At 37.2% G+C, this 12,640-nt stretch overlaps 1 protein-coding gene across 1 annotated transcript in view; it reads right to left on the bottom strand.

Annotated features, from left to right (window-relative positions):
* Positions 1 to 921: 921 nt before the first annotated feature.
* Positions 922 to 12,640, bottom strand: part of LOC309590349 (sodium channel protein type 2 subunit alpha-like) — a gene marked incomplete at both ends in the record, with an annotated part of 48,533 nt that continues 36,814 nt past the window's right edge. Inside the window, 7 exons of the mRNA XM_082311468.1 lie at positions 922 to 2,108; positions 2,446 to 2,716; positions 3,130 to 3,227; positions 6,718 to 6,859; positions 7,670 to 7,723; positions 10,222 to 10,503; positions 10,774 to 10,896. Coding sequence (XP_082167594.1) covers positions 922 to 2,108; positions 2,446 to 2,716; positions 3,130 to 3,227; positions 6,718 to 6,859; positions 7,670 to 7,723; positions 10,222 to 10,503; positions 10,774 to 10,896 — 2,157 coding nt within the window. The remainder of the gene's footprint in view (positions 2,109 to 2,445; positions 2,717 to 3,129; positions 3,228 to 6,717; positions 6,860 to 7,669; positions 7,724 to 10,221; positions 10,504 to 10,773; positions 10,897 to 12,640) is intronic.

The raw sequence follows: 12,640 nt of genomic DNA, 5'->3' as shown, positions 1-12,640 counted from the left end.
AATTCCCTGTAGGCACAATTTGGCATTCGTAGCTTTTCTGTGAAAAGAACAGTTTAAATCTCTCAGGAATTATGAGATGTCTTGGACTCTGAAAGTAACTATGCTTTTTTCATAGTTTCATGTTTTCCAAAACAGGAGTTGTGTGTGTAGCATCATTTATTTAAATCACTGTATCTGAAATGGACTGTGTAATAAATTAAGAATTACTAAAAAGTATTAAACATAAGTATATTAAAACCGAGAGAGTAAACTACCAACCTCTTTTCTGTGAAAATTATTCCCTTGTTTTGTTTTCTGATAAATTCTCTATCTATACTCTGTTCTTTTTTATCATTTCCTATTGGTTTGATCTAGATCTTGAGGTTCAATAATCTGGAATCTTGTTTTTCTGCTTTTAGAAGTGGCTTGAGGAGAACTATGTTCATATTATGATGCCATAATTATGTATTCCTGACATCTGTGTTCCTCTGCAAGAGTATTTAGGTTTTTTCTCAGCACAGCAGAATTACAAATAGCAGTATGTGAATTAAAGCAAATGAGATCACAAAAAATTTTGACACACATAGAACATACACAGGATATGAAATGTACACAGTGGATACACTTATTCCACAAAAATACAGACTTATTAGGACTGGTAATTTTGCACTCCATTAAGGGCTCTTACAGTCAAAGCAGAAATTTTTTTTCTCCTCTCCATTAGTGCCAGCTGATAATAAAAATTATTCTTCCGGCGAGGTTGTTTCCCTGTTACAGATTGAGAGTTTGCTAGTGAAGGGTCATTGTCTTGGTACAGGCACTGACTGTAGCAGTGGGTAAATACATAAAAACTTGTAATTTTGGCATAATCCTCCAATAAGATTGTTATTGATAAAAATGTCATCTTCTCAAGCCTGTGAACATTCTTCACGGACAACCTCTTTATGTCTTTTTATTTCCTTTTCTGTCTTTCCCCTTGTCTTCTTTTTCTGATTTGTCATCTTCATATTTTTCTTTTTCTCGTTTTGTTACACTATCATAAGAAGGCGGTGATGTGGTGGATGCACACATATCCATTTTCTCTGGAGGTGAATTTTCACTTAGCTTATCAATAATCATATCTTTTTTGATAAGCAGATCAACCCCATCCTTCCGATACATAAAAGAAAGTTTCTTTACTGACTGTCTTAAAAGATAACGTCTATAAGCACGCTGAATGATAGTAGCGGACACTTCCTCCTGTTTTCGTTTTAATGTAGTTGTAATGGGTTCATAGGAGACCTTTGAAGGATTGGCTGCCATAAACCGATCTTCCATCTGTATTCTGAGGGCATCCATCTCATCACTTTCCCCCAAAACACGCTTTGTGAAAGCAAACAAGATGTCAAGGCAGTGAATTCTGTCACCACTTACCATGGGCAGATCCATTCCAATAAGCTGAATTGTGTTTGGTTTTGGTATATTAAGAGGAGGATCCAGAGAAGCTGCAAAATCAGACAATTTGCTATATTCTATGAATTGTGTTGCATCGGGATCATATTTTTCCCAAACCTCATAGAACATCTCAAAGTCATCCTCACTCAAGGGTTCAGCGCTTTCTTCAGTAGCAACACCAAAGTTCTCCAAAATCACAGCAATGTACATGTTCACCACTACCAGAAATGATATGATAATGTAGCTGACAAAGAAGAAAATCCCAACGGAAGGGTTGCCGCAGTCACCTTTCACAGAGCTCCCCGGATGATCTTTATGGGGGTCGCAGTCTGGCTCCCCACTGTTAAGAATTGGGGCTAGCAAACCATCCCAGCCAGCAGATGTGGTAATTTGAAACAGGCAGATCATGCTGTTGCCAAACGTTTCAAAGTTGAACATGTCGTCTATACCAGCTTCCCTCTTAACGTAGGCAAAGTTGGACATGCCAAATATCGCATAGATAAACATGACCAGGAAGAGCAGCAGGCCAATGTTGAACAAAGCCGGAAGAGACATCATCAACGCAAAAAGCAGAGTGCGGATTCCCTTAGCGCCTTTAATGAGACGCAGGATTCGACCAATTCTGGCAAGTCGTACAACTCTGAACAAAGTCGGGGACACAAAGTACTTTTCAATCACCTTAGCTAGAAACATACCTGTGAAACATAAAAATAAAATTAAAAGGGTAACATTTTATCACAGATTACATTTTCCACAACAAAGTATGAATAAAGAACAACTCTACCTATGGAATTAGTGGAAATTATAATTGGAGATAAATTTTATCTGCTATGAGTAATTTTAGCTTTTTTCCCAGTACTCTTAGAAAAAAAAAATATTAAAATTGATATGGAATTATTAAGAAAGTTACTGCTCTAAAGTATGCTTTTCATTTCCTAAATAATCATTTACTCTAATATGCAAAACTTGACAGAGATAAAGCATTTGATACATGTCTTGTTATATTTCATTTTGAATATAAGAATTTCTTACCTACTATTGAAAGAATCACAACCACAAAATCAAAAATATTCCAGCCAATGGTGAAGTAATAATAACGGAGTGAGAACAGTTTGAGGACACATTCTCCCGTGAAAAGGACAACAAAGACCAAGTTAATCCAGTATAAAATATTTTGCATCAGTTCACCCTGGTCATCTGTTTCTATCATCATGGTGACCATGTTAAGACAGATGAGAACCATAATGGTGATGTCAAATGCTTGCTTTGTTACGATATCAAACACCAGACCTTGCAATTTGTTCTGAGGGGACAAAAAAGAAAAGGTGCTAGTATCTTGTACGTAATGAACATCCTTTTCCTGCCTCCCATTTCCTTCTTCCTCCCCCAAAATATACAACCAAGCAAAAGGCTGAAAAATCTAAGAAAAGCACCGTCCAGTAACTTCTTTATTTGCCAGCTTTAAGTTTTCCCCTCAAAACCCAACAGGCTTCTATTTCTTCAGATTTTTTGATTCTCTACTTCCTCAGGCATAACAAATATGAGAGATTCTTCCTGCAGAACAGAAATACGTACATGTTTCAATTTGGAAGGAAGAGCTAACTTGATTTAGGCCTAAACCATTTTAGAGTTAAGGGAGAAATTTTTTTTATATTTAATGTACTGCTGCAATTTCTTCCCAAACATAGATGATACAAGAATAGCACACATTCTTACCGCTGGTCTAGGTATAGGTTTTTGTGGTTTCTTGGATCCCAGCTTCTTCATTGCATTGTAGTATTTCTTTTGTTCTTCTGTCATGAAAATGTCTTGACCTCCAAGGTAAAATAATAAAAATAGAATTGATTACAGCCAAGCCTTTAAATTCATTAATTCACAGCACTGCAGAACACAGGTTTTATGAATCATGTATTCATTCTTATACATTGTTACCAAAACCAAAACATAGTAATTATATCAGAGATTGTTAAAATATCTGTCAAGTCTTGATGGAAAAATAAAACAAATTAAGGAACGGAGAAGAAAAACAGAACTTCTATCTCTTTGTTATTAAAAAAAATACATACCTGATTAATTCAATTAAATATTTAAAAAAAAAAACTTGTTAAAATATACATTCCAGAGATACTTATAAATCTAACATCATAATCTCCACACTGTAAATCAATCAACCAGAAAAAAAAGTTTCAAAAGTGGAAAGATTCACTGAGAGCTGACATGCCTTCAGGGAAATCATACGAGAAAAAAGAATTTACTGATGTTATTTTTCAGGATACACATTTTATCATGTGAGTACAGATAGGTTCAGTATCTGAGTTCAGATAGGTTTTTGCCTAATAGTTCCACAGTAACAATAATAGTTCCACAGTGTATATGAGGCCTGATCATCCCCCTACATTGTACAGAGATCATCGGAAGCATGGCCTTACTCTGGACTTTCTTGCCTGAATAAGAGAACAGCAGTCTGAGTAAAAGGGTATCTAGACTGGTATGTGTAATACACATACGGAAACACTTGTCAGAAATACAATTTATGTTGACAAGTAACTTCTTTTTTTTCTTTCATGCATTTGTTTCTAAGTACATTCCAGGGATGCATGATGCCAAAGCAGTGGCATTTGGAAACAAATTTCAGAGTCACAGGTGATCCTGTGACTTGGTCACACTGACTTTGTCAAATGCAGTGTCAATCTTACTGAGAAAGTAATGATGAATCTGGATGAAAATGTGTTTGAGTCTTTCAGCTATGGCTACATATAGACATGAAGATTTACAAGTCAAAAGAGATCTTGTTTAGCATGCTCTCCTCATAAGCCAAATATTCAAGTAAAATTCAGTTCTTAGAGAGTAAGGGTCTTGGAAGAAAAACAAGAAATTAATTTGCTGATTATGGTGGAAACGTGATGTGACTCTGTCAGAAGATTTTACCCAGTGGGGGAAAAAAAAAGCTATAAAGGAACTGGCATTGAACTGGGGATTTCTTCTGCTGCCTCATTGACATAATGGCTATCAAGAGTGAACAAGTCATCATTGTCTCAGTGTGCTGTCCATAGGGAGAATAGTGGTCTGAAGATGAGATACACCTTACGTGCCTTTCAGGACCATAATAGGAATTCGACAACTAGTGGAACATTTTTTTTCCCCATGGGACCTAATGTAATAAAAGTAGCATACACATAGGGACCAAAGAAATGTACACAGTTTAACTACTTGCAACGTGAGGTCTTTCCAATTCATATCCCAACAACATTGCCCAAAATGGAAAGATCACAGTGGTGTGAAGACAGAACAAAGGCAAGAAAAATACTGCTGGGTAGCCACACACTGCATGATCTGCACATTTTTGTGAGCACGGGTGCATCTATAAATTCAAAAGACAGGTGATTAATGTTTGCTAATTTGCTACATGAAACCGAAGAATAGGATGTAGATAGAATTTTCCCCAGCCTAATTGTCCTTTGTGATATCTGCAGTATTTGACTTTCTTGGTGATAGTTACAACAGCTACAAATGTACAAGGGGTGTATACCACACTGCCAGAAAAAGCCCTTTAGCAGGAACCCTTCTCTGCTTTCTCAGTCATAACGACTACAGTAGACAGTGTCTGCCAAGTGAACTTAATAGAATTTATAATCACCTCATTACTGAGTAAGATCACCTTGTTACATACAGACTGCCAAAAATGGCAATAGCATGTATATAACCTTAGTCTTCCTCTCCAAGGATAAGAAACTGAACTACCTTCCTCTTAAGTACTGGAAGCCCCTGATGTTTATTGCAAGGGACGTGCAAACATCTTGGAGGATGAAGACGTCATCAGGTTTAGAACCACAAACTCATCCTTTCTATTATGTGGGTCTGCAGGTAAGAGACTCAAAGGATCTGAAGAAGCAACATATGAAGCTGCATACTCCAATCTCAAGTGTAAAGATTTACTGGGAGTTTCCACTGCAGTAAGTCTAGCAGTATCTTTTCTCAGTACAATGAATCAAACTTGATAAACCATCTAGAATCACAAACGAAGAAATCATGTACTGCCTTGCTATTACTTAGCTCACTTTTTTTAAAAATCTATATTCTAGTATGATTCTGCTCCAAATGTGTACAGAAAAACAAGGCTATTGTAGAGCTTAGACAGCATTTATAGTTTAAATAGCACGTAGAATTTAATTTGCCATCATAATCTGCATTTTTATCTATTTAAATGCTCCTGGAGTTCTTGATACAATCCTGTGTTCATTTGAATAATAGAAACAATTTCAGTTGAAAAGAAAAATTAAAAATTTTCAAACATCAACAATTTTCTTTCTCTTGCTGCTGTGGTTTCACCCCAGTAGGCAACTTAGCACCACACAGCTGCTTGCTCACCCTCCCTGCCCCCCGTGGGATGGGGGAGAGAATGGGGGGGGTGACGGTGTTGCACAATGCAATTGCTCACCACCCACTGACTGATGCCCAGACTGTCCCTGAGCAGCGATCACTGCTCCCCAGCCAACTCCCCCAGTTTATATACTGGGCATGATGTCATATGGTATGGAATAGCCCTTTGGCCAGTCTGGGTCAGCTGTCCTGGCTGTGCCCCCTCCCAGCTTCTTGGGCACCCGGCAGAGCAGGGGAAGCTGAAAAGTCCTTGACACTGGTGTAAGCACTACTTAGCAACAACTAAAACATCAGTGTGTTATCTACATTATTCTCATCCTAAATCCAAAACACAGCACTATACCAGCTACTAGGAAGAAAATCAGCTCTATCCCAGCCGAAACCAGGACACTTGCAAATTCCATACTAACTCATGAGACAGTTTCCCAACTCTCTCTAATCTTACAATACAGAGCAGTAGTTCTAGCATTCAGCTTGTCTTAGTCTCTGTAATTGAGAAGGCCTTCACAGTACTGCTATACATTATCTGTTTATCAATTTTTATATTTGAAGTTTTGCATGTCCTTTTCTCCCCTGTCATCTATTTGCTTGAATTAAGTCATCTGCATTTTCACATAGCTTTGTCGCAGCACTGTAAGGGTAAGCGAAAAGCAATACGTAACTTTCTGATGCACAACATATCATTGGGCTGTACAGGGATGTGGAGAACACTCAGACACTCAGTGTAAGTTTAAATTACTTCAAATGCCTTAAAAAGCAAAAACTATTATTTCATTATTTTGAATAGAATAAAATGAAATCTTAACAGCTGATTTCTCTTTTTTCTATTACTATGAGAAATTTCAGACACTCATATTTATCCTTGCATACATTTGCTGAATGCTCAATAACAATGAAGTGTTGTGAAAATGAAACACGTGATACTTATCTTCTTTTTTTGTTGGTTGAAGTTATCTATGATGACACCAATGAATAAGTTTAGTGTGAAAAATGATCCAAAGATGATAAAGGCAACAAAGTAAATATACATGTACAGGTTGTCCTCATACTTTGGCTGTTTCCCTGTCTATGCAACATAGAAAAACAGCAACACATCACAAATAACAGTTAAGACAAATTACAGAATACAGAGCAGAAACAGAAATTGCATCCAGCTGGGCAGCAACTCCTTGACAAGGGGGAAAAAACAGCTGTTTTGGAGCATACCCTACACCGGCCTTATCTATGAACCTGAAAATCTATTTAATACAGGTGTCTATAATTGCACACACAGACCTGCCATTCCTCCCCTTTCTGTCTGCCAATTCCTCTCTAATGACACCTGATGTTTCAGGTAATTCCTACTAAATTTGACAGAGGTGTGCAAATCTCAAAAGCAATTCAGTTCCTATGGACTTTGTGCAAATCAGGAACTGGATAGAGGAGAGATGCAAACACATAACAGCATTAACAGAAAAACAGGCAAAATTCAGCCATTTTATTTTTTGACATTGTCAGAGTCTGCAGCTCTGAATTAGTTATCGCAGGTGATGTCACTTCATTATTTGGGTTATTTTTGGAAACACATGAAAAACTTTTTTCCTAATCTGTATGACCTCAGTGAAATAAATTAATAGGAAAACAGATTTCATTAGTTTTGTTATTTACAGATGACTTATTAAATTACCAATACTTTATGTAATCTACTGTTATATTTTTTTTAACCTATTAAAAGTATATGCACTTAACTACTTTATAGTGCATAGATTTATATCAAAAATTTATCATGGTTTAAAATTTTTATTCTTTATATGTTACTTTATTTCAACGGCCATTCAAGAAGCATTACATAAATCTTAAATTTGTTTTCACTCAGTAAATTTTATATTGCACTCACTTCTCTAGAATCAACCGCAGCATACATGATGTCCATCCATCCTTTAAACGTTGCCTAAAAACAAAGTTTGTTAATATTTTCTATAAAGCTCCATTTTTGTAAACATTCTAAATAAGACACTGTCTTTAGCAATGTATTTGCACCCACAGAAATGAAGAGGAATAGTAAAAGTCTGGTAAGACACAAGTGAAGTATTTACTTCAGTGAAATGGAATACTTTTCCCTAATACTTAAACACTGAATAAATTCTAATCTTCATGCAAATTCATATAAACTCTATGTGGAATGAGTTGTAATCAATATCTGAGCATAACAGAAAGACTGCAATTTATAACAAGGCCCTCAGTTCAACCTTTCTGACTATCAAAAAACTGGAGGAGGACTCCAAAAATCAGCTACCATGGGCTGGCATTTTTCAGACAGAATACGCAAATAGTCCTAGAAGAAACTCCAGAAGCTAAGTAGTCCCAAGAAATCTTAAGAAAATAATAGAATCATAGAATGGTTTGGCTTGGAAGGGACCTTTAGAGATTATGTAGTCCAACCCCTCTGCCATGGCCAGGGACATGTTTCACTACATCACACATTTCCAGTGATGGGGCATCCACAACTTCTCTGGGCAACTTGTTCCAGTGTCTCACCACCTTATCGTTAAAAAAAAAAAAAAAAAAACAAAAACAAAAAAACAAAAAACAACCCAAAAAACAAACCCTACCTCATATCCAATCTAAATCTACCCTCTTCCAGTTTAAAACTGTCACCCCTCGTCCTGTCACTACAGGCCTTCGGAAAAATTTTCTCTCCGTCTTCCTTATAAGCCCCCTTTACATATTGAATGGCCACAATAAGGTCCCCCTGGAGCCTTCTCTTCTCCAGGCTGAACAACCCCAACTCCCTCAGCCTTTCCTCATAGGAGAGGTGTTCCAGCCCTCTAATCTTTTTCTTGGCCCTCCTCTGGACCCCCTCTAAGACATCCAATGTGTTTCTTGTACTGGTGGGGTTCATGAGAGTGGAGTGGATGGGGAGAATTGCCTCCCTCAATCTCTTGGCCACACCTCTTGCTATGCAGCCCAGGATAAGATTGGCCTTCTGGGCTGCAAGCGCACATTGCCGGCTCACGTCCAATTTTTTGTCCAGTATTCCCAAGTCCTTCTCTGCAGGGCTCCTCTCAATCCATTCATCTTCCAATCTGTAATGACACTGGGGATTGCCCTGACCCAGGTGTAGGACCTTGGACACGGCCTTGTTGAACTTCATGAGGTTCACATGAGCCCACTCCTCAAGCCTGCCAAGGTCCCTCAGGATGGCATCCCATCCCTCTAAGTGTATCGACTGCACCACTCAGCTTGGTGTCATCTGCAAACTGCAGATGTGCACTGAGGGTGCACTCAATCCCCCTATCTATGTCATTGATGAAGCTATTAAATAGTATCAGTCCCAGTGCAGACACCACTTTTTACTGGTTTCCACTTGGACGTTAAGCTGCTGACTGTAAGTCTTTGGACACAGCCATCCAGCCAATTCCTTAACCACCTAGCGGGCCTTCCATCAAACCTACTCCTGTGATCTATGATATGAAGTAAAAACAAGGTATGAATGGTATGTTTACCGGAAACATTACATAGCTGAGCCATTCTATGGAAGATGTGTTACAAAAGCTCAAAGCATTGCTGTCCTGTACACTGGTAATGTATGCAATTGCCTAGCGCTATTTAGCAATAGCTACTGTTACTCCCTGGAGCAATCAGATGGTAGCCTGCCAGCACAATACTGACTACTAAATACTACCAGTTGGAGATTTTTAAAGACAGAATAATTACCAAGTACTTATGAGCACAAATATTTTCCCAGAAGCAGTTTGTCAAGCGAACCCAATTAGGAATATATGTTTCTGTCCTATTGGCTCCAATTTACAGATGCTGCCTCTAAAAAAAGGCTTGTGCTTAGAAATCTAGCACTAGTAAAGTCTGCAACTGCTCATCTAGAGTTTAAAAACAAGCTAAAAACTACCTCCAAAAAACCCAGTTGACAATATTAGACATTGACTGGAGTGGGACTAGGAGGAATAATAAAAAGGGAAAGAAGAAAAAGGAAAAAGTGAATTTAAAAACTTTTTCTAAATCAATAGTTGGCTCTCTTCTTGCATGAAGATCAGATGAGCCCTAGAATCTACCTATTTGGCTACCATGGTAAAAATCTAAGTCAACATGCCTCAACAGATCAAGTATATAAAAGAAAATCAATCCTAGCTGCATTTTTTTTTTTACTAATACTGTATTTCTGTAGAACGTGAAAAGGTACTAGTGTTTGGGTGCAAAGAAACTTTATATCCATCTAGTAGATAATAGATATTCCTCCTCTTCCAAAATGGCCATAGAATGTATCAGATTTTTACCATAAGCAATATTAATTAGCTTCATAGAACACAATTATAAAATCAAATCCCATATCCATTCATAAATTGTAAAATAACACTGAAACTTATGGAACTAAATGTTACTGCTACAAAATGTAAAGCTGGAAAATTAAATTATCAAAATTTATACACTTACTACTTGAAGCAGAGAAAGATAACCAGCTCCAACATTATCAAAGTTTACTTTCACATTTTGCCACCGGACATCCATAGCAGTGTTTGTAAGATTTTCACATGCAGTTACATCATTGACTTTCTCTGGTGAGAATGGCTCACCAGTCGTGGTGTTAACACAGTGATAGAACTTGCCAGCAAACAAATTTACTCCCATGATGCTGAAAATTAGCCAGAATGTAAGACAAACCAGAAGTACATTCATAATGGATGGGATTGCTCCAGTAAGAGCATTCACAACCACCTAGTAAATAAACACAGAAAAAAAAACTTTTTAAAAATAGCATGTAGAGCAGTAAAAAGATTACTTTTTTCCCAAATATAGCAAAAGATTTAATGTAAACATTAAAATACATTGAAGTAATGACAACAGAAAAGTAATAACACATGTGATACAGTCAAACATCTTACTGTTAGCCTTGAAAACAGACATGCAGTTCAGTGTTCCTCCATGATTTTATAATTAGGCATATTTTTATGGATCTGCTTTACAGACTATTTCTTTTTTTCTTACCCTCATGCCTTCAAAGCGTGACAAAGCTCTTAGAGGTCTCAAAGCTCTTAATGTTCGGAGGGATTTAATTGCACCGAGTTCTGAGAAACCAAGGGCATAAGCTACTAAGCTAACCAAGGAGACCTAGAGAAAACAAAACAAAACAAAAGAACTTTTTGTTTTTAATGCCTCACAATACAAAGGTAACGCCTAGAGGAAGAAAACTTTGATCTGGATATCATAAAAAAGTTCATAAGGACCCTAAGCTTCTAGCAAGAACAAACAGAAAAAGACAAAAAAAATTAAAAATTAATAGAATGTTGCATGTAAATTTCAGAACAGTTGAAACAATAAGAGTCATTAATCTCTGGAATTTTCATCACAAACAGAGGGATAGTTAGAAGAATGCACATCATATCTGTGCAAAATGAAGGGCAATTTGGTCAAAAAGAATTTGAATAAAAGCTCATCTTCCCAATAAACTCAGCCAAAGCCTGAAATGTACTGAAAACCTAATCCCATTCTACATGACGTTATACTACTAGACAGTGCTCTACTACAGATGCATTATTATAGTCATGAAAAAATGTGAGCCAGAAGCATTTGCTTCTGCTAATTTGCACTTAGAATATTCACATAACAGATATATGAATAACTAGTAATTCATATTGCCTGCAGATGATGACAGATTTAGAAGTGGTACTCCTAACTGTACGATAGACACAAAGAAATACCTATGTCAATACAATTACCTAAAAGCAATACACTCAAATGCATAGAACAGTAGACAGCACTTTCCTGGGGAGTTATGACAGAGTTAATAATTTAATTGTGAGCTATGGATTGTTGTCCTTTCAGACTACTGCAATCTGGATATTTAAAAATCATGATATCAAGTACCAGAAGAAAATCTATATTTACCTCCCTTTGGCAAAGAGCACTGTTTCCAGTGTTTGAAGTTCAAAGCTGAAGTTAAAAATTCTAAGTCCAAGAATGATCAAGAAGCTGGCAGATACGTTTTAGAGTTATCTGCCTTAGAGTATTGAAATGGGTTAGACAATGGCACGTTATAAAATACACAGACAATGAGGAAAAACTGGCTAATTTTTTTTTGTCTTTTAAATGCAGCATGCAATGTTTTAATAAAATCACCTAAAACCTGGCTTTTTTTCTGTTATAAGAATTCAGAGAGGCAACAAGAGGCATTCTCTATGATTGGAGACAGAGCCAAACAAAACCAAAATAATTTCAGCTTCCAAAAAGGAATCTTCAGAAAGTCATAGGTCAACGAAAAGTGGAAGAGTTGTGCTGAAATTAGCCTTGCAGCCTAGTACACAGTGAGCGCCATAACAATCAAAATGAGGACTGCAAATGAACGATTCCCACCTTTTTATATTGATCCATCAGTCATCACTTTTCATTTTCCTCAATCCTTCTCTTTACTCCAGTTGCTGCCTCCTTGCCCCCCCCCCCCCCCCCCCTCTTTTGCTGTCATCTTGATTTCCTGATACCATTCTCCCCTGCAGTTCTTTCCCAGTGAGCCATTAAGTCCAGGATCAACTGTCCTACCCCAACCCCATGTGCTCACTTAAATTTCCCTTTCCTTTCTGTGTCTGCTTCCTCCTTGTTCTCTGTCACCAAATCCATAAGACTGAAGTTCAATCAGCTGATAGTCCTCGCTCACTGGTTGGGACCCAGTGCAGTAAAACACAGACAGAACACATGGAGTCAATGATAGTATAAATATAAAGGCAGATTTAGTTACTCACTGAATAATTACAATGGAATCTTATTCACTGGTATGTCATTTTCTGTTCTTTTAAACCCAATTTATATTCTTCATTGTATATATACATATGAGATCGGAGTTACATAAAAGGACCTGCCT

Source organism: Platalea leucorodia (genome assembly GCF_965183815.1).
Source record: "Platalea leucorodia genome assembly, chromosome: 5".
NCBI lineage: Eukaryota > Metazoa > Chordata > Aves > Pelecaniformes > Threskiornithidae > Platalea > Platalea leucorodia.
This window is presented reverse-complemented; position numbering and strand designations above follow the sequence as displayed.